This window comes from Coregonus lavaretus (assembly GCF_964263955.1).
Source record: "Coregonus lavaretus genome assembly, chromosome: 21".
Classification (NCBI taxonomy): Eukaryota; Metazoa; Chordata; class Actinopteri; order Salmoniformes; family Salmonidae; genus Coregonus; species Coregonus lavaretus.
The window spans coordinates 23,644,171-23,662,895 of NC_140008.1; the positions used below are offsets into that span (position 1 = coordinate 23,644,171).

At 45.2% G+C, this 18,725-nt stretch overlaps 1 protein-coding gene across 1 annotated transcript in view; it reads left to right on the forward strand.

The window, feature by feature from the left end:
* LOC311148632 (xenotropic and polytropic retrovirus receptor 1 homolog) overlaps positions 1 to 18,725 on the forward strand; it is a 99,871-nt gene that overhangs the window by 70,613 nt on the left and 10,533 nt on the right. Inside the window, exons 3-10 of the mRNA XM_084185620.1 lie at positions 6,027 to 6,128; positions 11,793 to 12,010; positions 12,402 to 12,551; positions 12,809 to 12,892; positions 13,614 to 13,695; positions 13,871 to 14,058; positions 14,358 to 14,537; positions 18,484 to 18,652. Of these exons, the coding sequence (XP_084041746.1) occupies positions 6,027 to 6,128; positions 11,793 to 12,010; positions 12,402 to 12,551; positions 12,809 to 12,892; positions 13,614 to 13,695; positions 13,871 to 14,058; positions 14,358 to 14,537; positions 18,484 to 18,652 (1,173 nt within the window). The remainder of the gene's footprint in view (positions 1 to 6,026; positions 6,129 to 11,792; positions 12,011 to 12,401; positions 12,552 to 12,808; positions 12,893 to 13,613; positions 13,696 to 13,870; positions 14,059 to 14,357; positions 14,538 to 18,483; positions 18,653 to 18,725) is intronic.

The following is an 18,725-nucleotide window of genomic DNA, read 5'->3' on the forward strand; positions in this document are numbered from 1 at the left end:
ATTGTTTTAGTAGCAGAGAGAGGATATAGAGAAGCACATTCTCTCTCTTTGTCTCCGTCTTTCTCAGTCCCAGGAGGCAAGGCCTGTCACTGACACTATGACTCTCTGCTCTCAGGATCACTGTCAAATATTGCCAGCTGTTATAGACTGATGGGATGTGGTTACTATAAAGCATTAGAACTACAGCCTGTTGATCCTGTGCAGTAGACCTGTGGCTTGGGACAGAGCCCTGCGGCGCTGGTCCTCTTGGCTGCCATTGGGGAGGGGGTGGGGGGAAAGGGGGATTCTCCCGGGCAACTGACAGGGGTGTTGGGTTACTCTGTGTGGCGGATGACTGAGAGATTAAAACAACATAACACAGGATGAGAGGAGAGGAGAGGAGAGGAGAGGAGAGGAGAGGAGAGGAGAGGAGAGGAGAGGCTACTGAACAGTCCTGACCCAGCCTGTTTCAACCAGAATCCTGAACCAAATGAAAGGTGTCCTTATTTAGAGCTGAGTTTCTGTGCTTGTCCCCAACATTTAATGATTTATACGCTGTGAATTACTGCCTTTGGAAAACAAGCACTTGTGTACCATCAGAGGAACGAGAGAGGCAGGGGCATGTTGGTGACCTTTCTGGGCTGAATAGTACACTGTCCATTGTCGAGGTGCCCCCGCACATTGACTCTGTACAGGTACCCCCTGTATATAGCTTCCCTATTGTTATTTTATTTTATTGCTGCTCTTTCATTCTTAGTTATTTTTATTTTTTACTTATCAATTTTTTTACTTAACACTTATTTTCTTAAACAAGCATTGTTGGTTAAGGGCTTGTAAGTAAGCATTTCACCTGTTGTATTCGGCGCATGTCGCAAATACAATTTTATTTTATTTTATTTGAGTATGGGCCGCCTCCCAGAAGGTCCTACTAGGTTCACTCACGCGCGGGTAGTCTTTGCCTATGGATCTTCTCTTGATCACACAGGGTGGGTCAACTCCCACCGCGCGTCTTATGCCTAGATTATTCCGCGGTATGAGCCTCTTTCCCGGTGAGGGGGCCTCCCTGTCTTCCTACCCTAGGCTGAGTTAGCAGAGGAGCCCTGGGCTCCAATTTATCAACCCGGGTCACCCCTCTTGGTCTATATCTGCCTGCCAGAGGTTAGCTTACTCCTTCCTACTGTTAACACTTCATGGGTAGTTTCTGACATGGTGTAGTACATGTCACCTGGGCTATTTTTGTCTACAACACTAACAAGCAATCCAATATTTATTTATAGTTTGCTCTGCTCTATTTTAGCGTATCCCCAGCTCTTACTGCGTGTTATCTCGCCTTTCACGCAGGATACGTTCAACCACTTTGTTATACTATTTTTATAAGCGCAGCGTAATCTCAGACACTCCTGCTAGCGGCTGGTCCGCCCTTTTTAGTTGACCGGACAACAACCTCACGGGTGAGTCACACTTGCTCATTCCAGGGTATAGGGTTTCAGCTAAGACGAATATCATGAAATTAATTCTTAGCTGAAGCAGGGGTTCAGCACTTCGTCTGAGTAAGGACGAAATATAGAAACTCAGTGCTCCTTTTATGTGCTTTTTACAGTTACCCTGGAGCTCCCCTGTGGTTTCCTGCATAAGCCCACAATATGGTCTGGCCGCGGGACACCGAAGGTGAACCCCATGAGCCTATAGTTATTATAATGCTACTTTTCTTCTTCAGCACTTTATTCAACAAATAATTTAACTAGTTAAAGAAAACCAGTAACACTTCTCTTTTGGGTCCACAGTTTCACAACTAATGGAGAATTTTTTTTATAGCAATTACAATGCAGTAGCTTCTAACAATAGTAATACAGTTCTGTTCATACCTTACCCCACAAAGTCTTCTAACTTCTAATACATCAATCAGCTCCTGATCTGTCTTCCCCAGAAGTTCTGCTATGCTCCTTTCCCTGTCTTTTACATTGGGTTTTATACCCCTTAATTGCCCAAGCCCATGCCTCCATTGACTACAGTCACACAAGACATCCTTCCCCTTACACGTGACATTTAAGTTACATAACACATTGTGTAGACATCACGTGTAAAGGAGATAGTCAGGTAAAACATTGGTTCCTTCGTAGGTGACGACAATCCGTGGTGTCATCTGCTTCATGGCCCACGTGCCATCAGGCAACTCTACCAACTCCATCCCAGGTCCGAGATCTGACGGGGGTGTCGCCATATAAGATGAACCTTCACCCTCCGGCAGAGGATCAACTGCATACAGTCTACCTTCACCCTCCGGCAGAGGATCAACTGCATACAGTCTACCTTCACCCTCCGGCAGAGGATCAACTGCGTACAGTCTACCTTCACCCTCCGGCAGAGGATCAACTGCGTACAGTCTACCTTCACCCTCCGGCAGAGGATCAACTGCGTACAGTCTACCTTCGCCCTCTGGCAGAGGATCAACTGCGTATAGTCTAACTTCACCCTCCGGCAGAGGATCAACTGCGTACAGTCTACCTTCGCCCTCTGGCAGAGGATCAACTGCGTACAGTCTACCTTCGCCCTCTGGCAGAGGATCAACTGCGTACAGTCTACCCACACCCGTCATTTCCTCTCAGCCTTTGACTGGGTTTTGCTGCTCTCCAGCTGCCTGTGGTTGAGGCCGCTTGCTGTTCTTATTCCGCTTCTTCATCTTCCTTGTCTCAGTGTTACCATAGCTCTGTCTGGAGACTGGAGGAGTCACCAGGTCATACTGACTAGGCTCATTCACGACACCATCAAGCCCTTTTTAACCCGTTTGCCTCTCTTGGTTTGATATACCCTGGTCTGAATGAGAAAGAGCATTGTTTAAGACAGTGCATTGATCATCATTTGCTCACACACACATAATATGCACATGCATTTATACTGACTCTACACACACCGACTCACATACAATCATCATTAATGCTGCTGCTACTCTGTTTATCATATATTCTAATGCTTAGTCACCTTACCCCTATACATAGCTACCTCTATCAATCCAGTATCCCTGCACATTGTAAATATGGTACTGGAACTTCTTATTTGTTATTTTATTTATCTTGTTCTACCTTGTTATTTTCAGTATTACATTGTTATTGATTACTGCATTGTTGAGGTTAGAGCTTGCAAGAAAGGCATTTCACTGTACTTGTGCATGTGACATTAAACCTTGAAACTGATTGTTGTCGAAGGAGAATCAGCCTGAAGGATGTGGATGAGTCCAACAGATACCTGTATGCTTCCAAGATATGCTCACATTCCTCTCGGTCTACAATTACCATATTCATGAATTGTTGCACAAAAAGCTGGTTTCCATAATGGTTTGTGTCCATGAATTTTTTCTCATTCATAGGTAAGCTATATAAAACCTTGCAGAGAGCCTATCCAACTGACAATCTCTTGAAAAATATACAAGCTATTGGAACCAAGACTTAAAAAGAACTGATATTGGCACAAGATGGAGGGAATGTTGGAACATAACTAACGAAATTACAGTTAGCGAAAATTAAGACAAAATTAACAAATTCTACAGCACAACGGCAGCGTCATGTCTTAAGTGTAAAACTAACAATGACTCAATAATCCATGCCTTCTGGCAATGTTATAAAGTCCAAAAGATATGGGCGAAGTTAGAAAGTTGGCTGTCAGAAGTAGTATTACAATGTAAATGTACTTTTAACCCGTCTGTCTGCATATTTCAAGACATGGCATATGAGGGTGCAGTGAGATACCCGATGGATTGGATGATACTTTTGAAAAAACGTATACTTAAAAACAGAAAATCAACCAATCCTCCGTCGTTAACACAATGGAAAGGTCAAATGCTTTATTATCTAAACGTTGAAAATGCACGGGTGACGGAGAGAAACAAAATGGTGCAGTTTGAGGTCATGTGGCGGAGAGGGATGCGGGCGCTGGAGATGAGGGTGTGAGCATGTGGGTCTGGGCAGGTGTGATGCAGTTGATGTTTGTGTGATGTTGTCGTTTGTGTACAGTGCCTTGCAAAAGTATTCACCCCCCTTGGCGTTTTTCCTATTTTGTTGCATTACAACCTGTAATTTAAATTGATTTTTATTTGGATTTCATGTAATGGACATACACAAAATAGTCCAAATTGGTGAAGTGAAATGAAAAAAATAACTTGTTTCAAGAAATTGAAAAAAAATAATAACGGAAAAGTGGTGCGTGCATATGTATTCACCCCCTTTGCTATGAAGCCCCTAAATAAGATCTGGTGCAACCAATTACATTCAGAAGTCACATAATTAGTTAAATAAAGTCCACCTGTGTGCAATCTAAGTGTCACATGATCTGTCACATGATCTCTGTGTATATATACACCTGTTCTGAAGGCCCCCAGAGTCTGCAACACCACTAAGTAAGGGGCACCACCAAGCAAGCGGCACCATGAAGACCAAGGAGCTCTCCAAACAGGTCAGGGACAAAGTTGTGGAGAAGTACAGATCAGGGTTGGGTTATAAAAAATTATCCAAAACTTTGAACATCCCACGGAGCACCATTAAATCCATTATTAAAAAATGGAAAGAATATGGCACCACAACAAACCTGCCAAGAGAGGGCCGCCCACCAAAACTCATGGACCGGTCAAGTAGGGCATTAATCAGAGAGGCAACAAAGAGACCAAAGATAACCCTGAAGGAGCTGCAAAGCTCTACAGCGGAGATTGGAGTATCTGTCCATAGGACCACTTTTAGCCGTATACTCCACAGGGCTGGGCTTTACGGAAGAGTGGCCAGAAAAAAGCCATTGCTTAAAGAAAAAAATAAGCAAACACGTTTAGTGTTCACCAAAAGGCATGTGGGAGACTCCCCAAACATATGGAAGAAGGTACTCTGGTCAGATGAGACTCAAATTTAGCTTTTTGACCATCGAGGAAAACGCTATGTCTGACGCAAACCCAACACCTCTCATCACTCCGAGAACACCATCCCCGCAGTGAAGCATGGTGGTGGCAGCATCATGCTGTGGGGATGTTTTTCATTGGCACGGACTGGGAAACTGGTCAGAATTGAAGGAATGATGGATGGCGCTAAATACAGGGAAATTCTTGAGGGAAACCTGTTTCAGTCTTCCAGAGATTTGAGACTGGGACGGAGGTTCACCTTCCAGCAGGACAATGACTCTAAGCATACTGCTAAAGCAACACTTGAGTGGTTTAAGGCTCTGTCCAGGCTCTGTCGTAGCCGGCCGCGACCGGGAGACCCATGGGGCGGCGCACAATTGGCCCAGTGTCGTCCAGGGTAGGGGAGGGAATGGCCGGCAGGGATGTAGCTCAGTTGGTAGAGCAAGGGCGTTTGCAACCCCAGGGTTGTGGGTTCAATTCCTACGGGGGGCCAGTATGAAAAAATAAAAAATAAAATAATGTATGCACTCACTAACTGTAAGTCGCTCTTGTTAAGAGCGTCTGCTAAATGACGTAAATGTAAATGTTAAGGAGAAACATTTAAATGTCTTGGAATGGCCTAGTCAAAGCCCAGACCTCAATCCAATTGAGAATTTGTGGTATGACTTAAAGATTGCTGTACAGCAGCGGAACCCATCCAACTTGAAGGAGCTGGAGCAGTTTTGCCTTGAAGAATGGGCAAAATTTATAGAGACATACCCCAAGAGACTTGCAGCTATAATTGCTGCAAAAGGTGGCTCTACAAAGTATTAACTTGGAGGGGGGGTGAATAGTTATTTCTTGTTTGTTTCACACCCCCCCAAAAAATGTGCATCTTCAAAGTGGTAGGCATGTTGTGTAAATCAAATTATACAAACCCCCCCAAAAATCTATTTTAATTCCAGGTTGTAAGGCAACAAAATAGGAAAAATGCCAAAGGGGATGAATACTTTCACAAGCCACTGTATGTTCTGTATTGTTATTTAAAAAATATATATCTCTCACCAAAACCATATAATTGTTTCTCATTGGTTACATAATGTGTTTTTGTTGAATATTGTTATGATAAGCAGCAACTGTACCTCTTCTCTGAAAACTGACCTCTCTCTCTCTCTCTATTTTCCCTCTCCAGTCACAGATGAAGACACTGTCAAGAGATACTACGCCAAGTTTGAGGAGAAGTTTTTCCAGAATTGTGAGAAGGAGCTTTTGAAGATCAACACATTCTATTCAGGTAGGCCTATTTGATGGAGCAGTGCTGCTATGCTAGTGCTGTGTTCCTCTGTAGCTCAGTTGGTAGAGCATGGCGCTTGTAACGCCAGGGTAGTGGGTTCAATCCCCGGGACCACCCATACGTAAAAATTTATGCACACATGACTGTAAGTCGCTTTGGATAAAAGTGTCTGCTAAATGGCATTATGCTATGCGAGTTATTCTCTCTGACTAAGTGAGACCATCCTGTTGATTGGCCGTGAGCATCTGCAGTTTGCCCACTCACAGTAGGCTAACATTTAATGCCATAACTGTCAGCCTGCAGTGCATAGCCAGTAATTGCCTTGACATCTTGCACATGTATACATTTGTACATTGAGTGTCATGTAGAGTGATGAGCTTTACTTGTGTGCCAACTAAGTGACGTTTTGTCTAATGCGGGCACTTTGATTTAAGCATGGCTGACCAAATTAGCAAAGGAAGCCTGGTTTATTTCAGGATGGGAGTATATATGCCTCATTTAACATGAGATGTTATATACAGTACTGCTTAAAAACCTTTGCTCTGAGGTATCAGGAAACATTGCTGCCCCTAGAGGCTGTTTGTAGAACTGCATTTAATGGGCTGATGCCTCCTGGCAACATAGACATTCGATATATTCTGAATCTGTACTAACGAGTACATACTTTATTGGTAATGATAGGAGTTAGATGGGAAGCCAACAAAGTATACAGAAGGTGCATTAATTAGTGTCCACTTTAATTTGCCTTTCCTTAAAGTCTGAAAGATGTTTAAACTCCATGTTTTTCTTCTCCAATAAACATCCCCTCCCATCCCCTCCCCTTGAGGCTTTGCCAGAAGCTGAAATAAACTCAGGCCAGGTTGGACTGCCAAATAGAACTGGGACTCTGACCAAAATCATGTTGCTCCTCGCTTTTATCTCCCCTGAAAAACAATGATTTCCCATCCGTTCTAAAATGACTTAGGGGGATGGGGTATCCAAAATGGGGGAGGGGGGTGTAACTTTTTTCTTTGCTTTGGGGAGGATTGTGTAGTTTTTTATTGGGCACAGGGGAGGGTATAGTGTATTGTAATATTTGTGGTCTCCATTATTTCTCTCTTACTAGCCTACGGCATCCTCTCCAGCCACTCTGAACAACATATTGTAATGAAACAAGCAGGGAGAGTGAGCTTGTCCACGTGGTCGGCGAACCCTCAACCTTCTGGCCCGTAGCCCAGCGTGGCATGGACTGTGCATGCCACAAGAAGTGGTGGTGTCGATAGTGGTTGTGTCGATATGAGCGATTATAAACACAGGGTTGCTACCTTAATGCTAAGGCAGTTACTGTGGTCACAATCATTATTGAGGTAATTCAATGAAGGGTAATGTATTTATTTTCAAGTGACAACTGGAGTTGGACCCCCCCTCCCACTTAGTAGTGCTGAGTGATTAGTGCTTTTTGAGGTTGGTTCGGTTTCGGTTTGATTATTCAAAAATAATGACAGTTTTCGATTTCGGTGTCTTTATTTTTTATTTTTTTCGAAATACACTATGCATTATGTGGGTTGAATACTGTAACAACACAGAATAAAACAATTAATAAAAGTCTCCATGATGGTAGTGACTGCACATTACTGCTTATCACTTATTAACCATCATGTATTCACATTACTTCACTTTAATAAAATATTTCAGTTGTGTATATTACATTTGTTTTATTTGATGACTTTATTATGTCATTCCAAGTCATCATCTCATCTCTATAGAGCTGATGCCTATGCTGTCTAACTAAAACACTATTTTAGTAGTTCTTCAAAGTAAATAAGGCATACTTTTATGACTGCTGAATACCAACTATCAATCACTCATGTATTTTCAGGTAGAGATACTTAGCGAAGCAACTGCTCTCTATCCCAGGGTGTCTGCGGGTCCTTATATTAATTTAAGTCTTTGTTTTCAAAGGCTTTTTACCGGAGATGGTGTTTCCGTTTATATTATGCCACTGCTAAATTGTTGCCACAACGGCAAAAATAGAAAACATCAAATGATACTCCTACCAAGGCGCACTTTCAAAATGCCAGAGCTAGAGAGCTACGGTATCTACATGTGTGTGCCAGTGCGAGTCAGGTCGTTGCCAGAGGAGAGGGAAGATAGAATTTGATTTATACAATTTGATAGACAACAACAACACCAACTAGATAGCCAATTGGAAACAACTTGTAGCTTGGCTAGTTTGCTAGCTAGCAATTAGTTTGCTCTCGGTGACCCAAGGCATTAACAAGGCATTCTGCCTTATTACCTGTGGGACCATGTGAACTACAATCCCGACGCTCTGTTTTAACGTTTCGATTGTGATACGTTCTTCTAAACATATGGAACTTTTCTTTCATATCAGCGTGAAAGATACACTTACTGTAGCAGGTTTGCACAGATCCATATGGCTGTGTGCCTCCAGCCGAGGAACAACACTCCCACTACACTTCCTCCAGTTACGCTTACACAGAGGTGTTTGAGCACGCTAGATAGCTAATTAGCACAGGTGGTCGTAGTGATGGGAAGTAAGGCTCTTTTTACTGACTCTGATCTTTTCAACTCGTTCTGTCAAAAGAGCAAATCAAATGAAATCAATTGTGCCGAATACAACAGGTGTAGACCTTGCTGTGAAATGCTTACTTACAAGCCCTTAACCAACAATGCAGTTCAAGAAATAGAGTTAAGAAAATATTTACTAAATAAACTAAAAGTACAAAATAAAATAAAAAGTAACACAATAAAATAACAATAACGAGGCTATATACAGGGGCTACCGGTACCGAGTCAATGTGCGGGGTACAGGTTAGTCGAGGTAATTTGTACATGTAGGTAGGGGTAAAGTGACTATGCATAGATAATAAACAGCGAGTAGTTGGTGTCAATGTAAATAGTCTGGGTGGCCATTTGATTAATTGTTCCGCATTCTTATGGCTTGGGGGTAGAAGCTGTTAAGGAGCCTTTTGGACCTAGACTTGGCGCTCCTGTACTGCTTGCCGTGTGGTAGCAGAGAGAACAGTCTATGACTTGGGTGACTGGAGTCTTTGACCATTTTTTTGGGCCTTCCTCTGACACCGCCTAGTGTATATAGGTCCTGGATGGCAGGAAGCTTGGCCCCAGTGATGTACTGGGCCGTACGCACTACCCTCTGTAGCGCCTTACGGTCGGATGCCAAGCAGTTGCCATACCAGGTGGTGATGCAACCGGTCAGGATGCTCTCGATGGCGCAGCTGTATAACTTTTTGAGGATCTGGGGACCTATGCCAAATCTTTTCAGTCTCCTGAGGGGGAAAAGGTGTTGTCATGCCCTCTTCACGACTGTCTTGGTGTGTTTGGACCATGATAGTTTGAAACTCTCGACCCGCTCCACTACAGCCCCGTCGATGTTAATGTGGGCCTGTTCGGCCCTCCTTTTCCTGTACTCCACGATCAGCTCCTTTGTCTTGCTCACATTGAGGGAGGGGTTGTTGTCCTGGCACCACACTGCCAGGTCTCTGACCTCCTCCCTATAGGCTGTTTCATTGTTGTCGGTGATCAGGCCTACCACTGTTGTGTCGTCAGCAAACTTAATGATGGTGTTGAAGTCGTGCTTGGCCACGCAGTCTTGGGTGAACAGGGAGTACAGGAGGGGACTAAGCACGCACCCTTGAGGGGCCCCAGTGTTGAGGATCAGCGTGGCAGAAGTGTTGTTGCCTACCCTTACCACCTGGGGGCGGCCCGTCAGGAAGTCCAGGATCCAGTCCTTAGCTTAGTGATGAGCTTTGTGGGCACTATGGTGTTGAACGCTGAGCTGTAGTCAATGAACAGCATACTCACATTGGTGTTCCTTTTGACCAGGTGGGAAAGGGCAGTGTGCAGTGCGATTGAGATTGTGTCATCTGTGGATCTGTTGGGGCGGTATGCGAATTGGAGTGGGTCTAGGGTTTCTGGGATGATGGTGTTGATGTGAGCCATGACCAGCCTTTCAAAGCACTTCATGGCTACCGACGTGAGTGCTACGGGGCGGTAGTCATTTAGGCAGGTTACCTTCGCTTTCTTGGGCATAGGGACTATGGTGGTCTGCTTTAAACATGTAGGTATTACAGACTCGGTCAGGGACAGGTTGAAAATGTCAGTGAAGACACTTGCCAGTTGGTCCGCGCACCCCATAGTAATTTGCGAAGAGTCCCTAAGCATATCTAGCAGACGTCTGAGTCACATCAAGGCTAGACACCAGGCCTTATTATAATTGAAAGCAGTCTGGCTCGATGTAGGCTATAATGAAATCTATAGTGAAGGTTGTTTTCAGCAGTGTTGGGTCTTATTAGCAGTCATGTAGCCCATCCATTCACTTCACACCTGACTCCAGACTGCAGCATCATAATCTCTCAGTCCTCCTAGCCGGATGTTGAATCTTGCTGGATAGACAGCGCTATCTCCCTCTTTTCATGTCGTGTTCAATGTGTGAGCTTTTACATAAGAGACTCCTCGCCTCCGCAGAGAGCTGTGGCAAGCAGCTTCCCTCTTCTGAAAGGGGTCATCGACCCCCTTAATTTCACTGCGCCAGGATGACTTAACTCTATTCCAGGGAGAAAAACCAAAGCACAACACAGTCTCTGTTAAATGCTGTCACAATATCTAAAATATTTGTATGTATCCTCAAATATAGACTCCCGAGACAATATTTTACCTGTGGCTTTTCCTGGCAAAGCTCAGACATTAAAGCCTCTTTTTGTCGCTTCAGTCTGCACCTTTGTCTGTACACAAATCTACCCAGGCTTAATTTCTTCCTGCTTAGGTAAAGTATGTGAGTCTTGACTTTCTCACGCCTCATGTTATGTCATGACTTGATCCATGCAGAGCAGATAGGAGGCCCTCTGGACCATGTAGACAGTGACATAATCTACTGTTATTCTGTGAGGGATTACTCTAATTTTAGCCATCAAAAGAACAGCTATTCAGGCATTCCTGTGAAATCCAGAGGCTGTGTGTGCAACTGAGCGGTAAAGTAACCGTTAAACCCACTGCACCTAATGTAACACCCCTGTCCTCACTGACCGTGGGCAACATGAGACGGTGCTAGGCCACTACCATTGCTTTGACCAGGTGGCCTAGTTGTGAATCAGGACTGAGGAGGTCTATTCCAAAAGCCTCTCTCTTCAGCCTTGGCCTATGAATAGGATGTGTGGTGGGCTGCAGAGTGCAGACCCAGGCTGAGGGGACAGTGGAGGATATGTGTCAGAGCTGGGCTTGATGAGTCCAGTCCAGGAATGTGGTAGTGGGAATGGGACTGGGGTGCGGCGAGGCTGGGGGAGGGCGAGGTGGGGAGAATGTGGGCCATGCTCCAGATCCACTCAGGTTCCTCCATGCTCTGCTGTCTCTCTCTCAGGAGGGAAATTAACATTGTCTTGACCCTGGTAATGTGCTTGCAGAGGGCTGCATTTACATGACTGAAGAACTTAATACTCCCCTTCCGCTTCCCCCGTAATGGAGAGGAGTGTTTACCTCTGGCTGGACTTCCTGCAGGGCTGTTAATGAAGCCTAATGTTTATGTTTCTGACAGAAGTTACTCTCAAAGTGCAATCAGATCACTGAAGTTGAGAGTTCTGTCTTGGGCATACTGCAGCTATGACACTGTTGCTCACTCAGTTGTTTTCCATATTTTTCCTCCTGCAGAGAAACTTGCTGAAGCCCAGAGGCGTTTCGCCACCCTGCAGAATGAGCTGCAATCGTCTCTGGATGCGCAGCGTGAGAGCAATGCGCCAGGCCTCCGCAAACGCAAGACGGTGTTCCACCTGTCCCAGGAGGAACGCTGCAAACACCGCAACATCAAGGACCTGCAGCTGGCCTTCTCAGAGTTCTACCTCAGCCTCATCCTGCTGCAGAACTACCAGGTTAGTACCCTTAACCCTAAACCCTACACCCTACCCCTAGATACTAGCTCCGCCTCATCCTGCTGCAGAACTACCAAGTTAGTACCCTAAACCCTACACACTACCCCTAGATACTACCTCAGCCTCATCCTACAGCACAACTACCAAGTGAGACCCAGTCAGCCTGTCTCCACACCCTCTCATCTTTCTGTTTGATGCTGCTATAAGCATAAAATGTCTCTCTACATCTCATTCTCTCTCTATCCATCTCTATCCATCTCTCTTTATTGGTGTCAATTTCTTTCTCTGTTTCTCTCTTTATCTCAGCAGAATAACCGTTCAGTCTCCTGTTGTGTCTCTCTGCAGCGCTTGCTCAGTTCAGACTTAACCCCAGGATTGGTCTTTCTCCCAGAATCTGAACTTCACAGGTTTCCGTAAAATCCTGAAGAAGCATGATAAGATCCTGGAGACCCCCCGCGGGGCTGACTGGCGTGTGGCCCACGTGGAGGTGGCCCCCTTCTACACCTGTAAGAAAATCACCCAGCTCATCTCTGAGACAGAGGTACGTATTGAACCGAAGCCCTTGGCTGTGGAGGTGTAGGCATTGTTGAGGTTAACTATTTTCCGACAATGTTTACTCTGTCAGCTATTTTAGCTAGGTACAATCATGAAATTACGATTGTCCAAATTTCTCATTCTAGCATAGTCTGATCCTGGTCTTTGACTCCCATTGAATATGTTGTATTGCATTCTAACCGGTTCATGACTGAGCAATTGATTTGCCCTCCCTTTGACATGTCTTTGTTGTGTGTTTGTCAGGCTCTGGTGACCACAGAGCTAGAGGGAGGGGACCGTCAGAAGGCCATGAAGAGGCTGAGAGTGCCTCCACTGGGGGCAGCACAGGTGATAGAGACTGCACCATAGATTTACTAGAGTGTGTATTTTAGTTCGTTAGTGGACAATTAACCAATCACTTTTAGATCATTCCAGCTTGTGTCAGCATCTCATCAACATCAACATTCTATGGCAGATCGACACACTTCCCACTCTTCATCTCCTTCCTGCTGTGTTTATATATGTATGTGACACACTCACTCTATTTATCCCCACAGTATCGATCCTGTAAGAGGCTCTCCAAACTAGGCTGGACAAATGACTTTTTCCACAGGGGATGAGATAAAGGGGGCTGGAGAGAGTGCTTCACATCCCCTATCACATATCCCTCAGATCTATAGCTGTATTAATATCAATGTCATTCCCAGCCTGAATTGTGCTAGATCCAAATGGCTTGTCCAGATTCCCTGTGGGCACCTTTTATATGACTTGTATTTTTAGCACATACCAAAGTACTTGACGATAACACACTTTAATATAAGGACTCTTTCTATACCATGCACTGAATTATCTGCAGCACAACCAGAAAAAGGTGATCTATTCTTTGAATGGTTTCTGCTTCCCTGGATAACAGTGTCTATCTGTCAAGCTAAATGAATTAGTAAATGCCAAGCGTGGTTCTCAAACTGTGTGCCTGACAACATTACAGTGGAGCCTAGAAGACTTGCTGTCACGCAGGTCTAGTAACTGGTAATTGCTTATCTCTGTTATTCTCTGCTCCTTCCTGCAGCCTGCTCTAGCCTGGACTACCTTCCGCGTTGGCCTGTACTGTGGGGTCTTCATAGTCCTCGCTATCTCCTTCATCCTCACTGGTACGTTCACACACAACCATGCTAATAAGGCATTTTTACTGGGGGATTAGCTAACAGATACAGAGGAAATGGGGCTTAATATTGAGACTTGGCATTAGGGGGAGCTCAAGTTAGTTTTGCATACTGTATTGTAGCGTCAGATATTTGAAGGAGAAGGACTATTATTATTTTTCAGGTGCTGTACTCATCCGGTATGAGAACGTGTGGCCTCTTGTGCGTATCTACCGTGGTGGCTTCCTGCTGATCGAGTTCCTCTTCCTGTTGGGCATTAACACCTATGGCTGGCGCCAGGCGGGGGTCAACCACGTGCTCATCTTCGAGTTGAACCCTCGCAGCAACCTCTCCCACCAGCACCTGTTTGAGGTAAGGGAGAAGGGAGAACCAGGGGATGCACAAGGACAATGAACAATAATAGTCAGACAGTATACTGAGAGAAATAGAGGAAATAATGGAGAGAAAAATCATCTTGTGTGATCACCAGGGAGCGAATGCACTGAATAATGGAAATAAAAAATTGTCAATAATCAATACTAATCTGAAGATTTACACTAGGGTTTTTTTTCTGATCATATTGTGAAGGACAATGTGTATACTGCTTTATAAAGGAAATTGACTGAGAATTCGATAGTGTTGTGTCACTATTTTCTTTGTGTCTTCCGTAGATTGCAGGATTCCTGGGGGTGCTGTGGTGTATGAGCATCCTGTCCTGTCTGTACTCTGAGTACATCATGCTGCCCATGCAGGTCAACCCCCTCATCCTCTACGGCTTCATGCTCCTCTTCCTCATCAACCCCTTCAAGACTGGCTACTACAAGTCCCGCTTCTGGCTGCTCAAACTTCTGGTGAGCTCCTTCTCCACTGGAACTACTGTATTATAATGATGAAATTAAATCAGTACAATGAAACCCGACTCAATTGGTGTTTGTGTGTGTGTACAACACTGTATTTGATACCTATCTCACATTCTATATTGTGTTCCATGTATCCAGCTTATATTTTCTTTGTCTGATGTTTGCTGGCTTGGGGGATGGGGAGGATTCTGTTTGTGTGCGAAACAGAGGCCAGTGGGGTGAGGGATAATAGGATAAATCAAATCAAATCAAATTTTACAACAGGTGTAGACCTTACAGTGAAATGCTTACTTACAAGCCCTTAACCAACAATGCAGTTTTTTAAGAAAAATAGAAAATAGCAAATCATTAAAGAGCAGCAGTAAAATAAAATAACAGTAGGGAGTCTATATACAGGGGGTACCGGTACAGAGTCAATGTGCGGGGGCACCGGTTAATCAAGGTAATTGAGGTAATATGTACATGTGGGTAGAGTTAAAGTGACTATGCATAAATAATAAACAGAGTAGCAGCAGCGTAAAAGAGGAGGTTGGGGTGGGGTGGGGGGGCAATGCAAATAGTCCGGGTAGCCATGATTAGCTGTTTAGGAGTCTTATGGCTTGGGGGTAGAAGCTGTTAAGGAGCCTTTTGGACCTAGACTTGGTGCTCCGGTACCGCATGCTGTGCGGTAGCAGAGAGAACAGTCTATGACTAGGGTGGCTGGAGTCTTTGACAATTTTGAGGACCTTTCTCTGACACCGCCTGGTATAGAGGTCCTCGATGGCAGGAAGCTTGGCCCCTGTGATGTACTGGGCCGTACGCACTACCCTCTGTAGTGCCTTGCGGTCGGAGGCCGAACAGTTGCCATACCAGGCGGTGATGCAACCAGTCAGGATGCTCTCGATGGCGCAGCTGTAGAATTTTTTGAGGATCTGAGGACCCATGCCAAATCTTTTCAGTCTCCTGAGGGGGAATAGGCTTTGTTGTGCCCTCTTCACGACTGTCTTGGTGTGTTTGGACCATGATAGTTTGTTGGTGATGTGGACACCAAGGAACTTGAAGCTCTCAACCTGTTCCACTACAGACCCGTCAATGAGAATGGGGGCATGCTCAGTCCTCTTTTTTTTCCTGTTGTCCACAATCATCTCCTTTGTCTTGATCACGTTGAGGGAGAGGTTGTTATCCTGGCACCACACGGCCAGGTCTCTGACCTCCTCTCTATAGGATGTCTCATCGTTGTCGGTGATCAGGCCTACCACTGTTGTGTATTCTGCAAACTTAATGATGGTGTTGGAGTCGTGCCTGGCCATGCAGTCAAGGGTGAACAGGGAGTACAGGAGGGGACTGAGCACGCAACCCCGGAGGGGCCGCCGTGTTGAGGATCAGCGTGGCAGATGTGTTGTTATCTACTCTTACCACCTGGGGGCGGCCCGTCAGGAAGTCCAGGATCCAGTTGCAGAGGGAGGTGTTTAGTCCCAGGGTCCTTAGCTTAGTGATGAGCTTTGTGGACACTATGGTGTTGAACGCTGAGCTGTAGTCAATGAATAGCATTCTCACGTAGGAGTTCCTCTTGTCCAGGTGGGAAAGGGCAGTGTAGAGTGCAATAGAGATTGCATCATCTGTGGATCTGTTGGGGCGGTATGCAAATTGGAGTGGGTCTAGGGTTTCTGGGATAATGGTGTTGATGTGAGCCATGACCAGCCTTTCAAAGCACTTCATGGCTACAGACGTGAGTGCTGCGGGTCGGTAGTCATTTAGGCAGGTTATCTTAGTGTTCTTGGGCACAGGGACTATGGTGGTCTGCTTGTAACATGTTGGTATTACAGACTCAGTCAGGGACATGTTGACAATGTCAGTGAAGACACTTGCCAGTTGGTAAGCGCATGCTCGGAGTACACATCCTGGTAATCTGTCTGGCCCTGCAGCCTTGTGAATGTTGACCTGCTTAAAAGTCTTACTCACATTGGCTACGGAGAGCGTTATCACATAGTCATTGGGAACAGCTGATGCTCTCATGCATGCTTCAGTGTTGCTTGCCTCGAAGCAAGCATAGAAGTGGTTTAGCTCGTCAGGTAGGCTTGTGTCACTGGTTGCACATTTAACATGCTGGTAGAAATGAAGTAGAACAGATTTAAGTTTCCCTGCATCAAAGTCCCCGGCCACTAGGAGCGCTGCCTCTGGATGAGCGTTTTCCTGTTTACTTATGGCCTTATACAGCTCATTGAGTGCAATCTTAGTGCCAGCATTGGTTTGTGGTGGTAAATAGACAGCTACAAAAAATATAGATGAAAACACTCTTGGTAAACAGTGTGGTCTACAGCTTATCATGAGATACTCTACCTCAGGCGAGCAAAACCTTGAGACTTCCTTAGTATTAGATTTTATGCACCAGCTGTTGTTTACAAATATACACCGCCACCCCTTGTCTTACCGGAGTCAGCCGTTCTATCCTGCCGATGTAGCATATATCCCGTCAGCTGTATGTTATCCATGTCGTCGTTCAGCCACGACTCGGTGAAACATAAGATATTACAGTTTTTAATGTCCCGTTGGTAGGATAACCTTAATCTTAGGTCGTCCAATTTATTTTCAAATGATTGAACATTGGCTAATAGGATTGATGGAAGAAGCAGTTTACTCCCTCGCCGTCGGATCCTTACAAGGCACCCCGACCTACGTCCACGATATCTCTGTCTCTTTCTCGTGCAAATGAAAGGCGTTTCCCTGGGTATGTGGCGGCTGTGACTGTGCAATCATTACAGGGATGGATCCATCAGTATGCTGCTCCTCCAACCTTCCCCATCTCCCAAGCATCCCCGTCCCTCCCTGAGCCATTCCCAGCCCTCTCCAGCTCGGATTGGGCTCCACTTGGGCCTGTGCACCATTATGGAGATGCACACACCCACAATGAACACAGGCACTAACCAAAATCAGGGAACAAATCAAAACAGATACGCTGGTGTGTTAGTTTACGCAATGAATACATTTCAAATAATTTGTATCCTCTGGATGTCTAGAATTTCTTTGTGTGATTGGGATGGTGTGGAGATTAGTAAGGACATAGATTGACAGGTAGAAATCCTTAATTATCACACATATATAACAGCTTGAATCAATACTGCAGCTGAGACAACCTGGGGACTGGATGAGGCTGTATAGTGAGGCTGCAGAGCATACAGAGAGATGGGCTTGTGAAATGTCAGGCTAGTCCTGGAGGCAAGAGGGTGAGGGGATCATTCCCATTCACCCACAGTCTCATTCACAGACCCCTGATAACATAATCCAGTCTCAACAAAAAACATACCTAAAACACTAGTTAACCCAATCTTATTAGACTATATTAAATCAAACTGCTACAGAGGCTCTGCAGCTGACCCGGTGCTGCTCCCAGACTGTCATGTTTTGTGCATGTGTGGTGTGTCGGGTTGGATACTGTGTGTGTCAGCGATACTATTTCTGGTGTGGCAACAGCCCTGTTGAATGAGTGACAGATTGACACACTCCAACTAGAGCCTCATTAGGCTTTCCATACGTATCCACCAGTTCATTTACTGTAGGGAGACGCAAGGACTGCTGGCTGCTACAGGGCTCATGCCCTCAACACGTTCCAGCTCATTTTGCTCTGCCCTCTCCCCTTCCACTGCTCTAATACCCTGTACATGACAACCTCCTTAGCTGCATGACAATGATCTTCCTCCATGTTGAAGTCTTGTGTACACGATTGGAGCCGAGGTCTCTGCATTTGTGTTCCTTCTTTTTGGTAATTTGTACTGTCTGTTTTGCCTTCATGTGAGACAAGCATGGGAGTTCTAGTAGTATTAGTATGCAGAGGTGTACTGTAGATAGAAGAGCTGTCAATGTTTTCATAACCTCAGACTATTTCAATAAGCATTGCACCCTCCCCTTCAGTGTATATGTCTTCTATGGGACTACTAAACCTGTCTGTCTGTCTCCCCAGTTCCGTGTGTTCACGGCGCCGTTCCACCGCGTGGAGTTTGCAGACTTCTGGCTGGCCGACCAGCTCAACTCTCTCGTGATTGTACTGATGGACCTGGAGTATCTCATCTGCTTCTACAGCTTCGAGCTTAAATGGACCGACCGCAAAGGCCTCCTGCCCATGTTCAACGGTGAGTTAGTGCAATGGCTCCCTTTAGGTAGGAACTAGTTATGGTCTTAGTACAGGACTGGGGTGAGGTAACA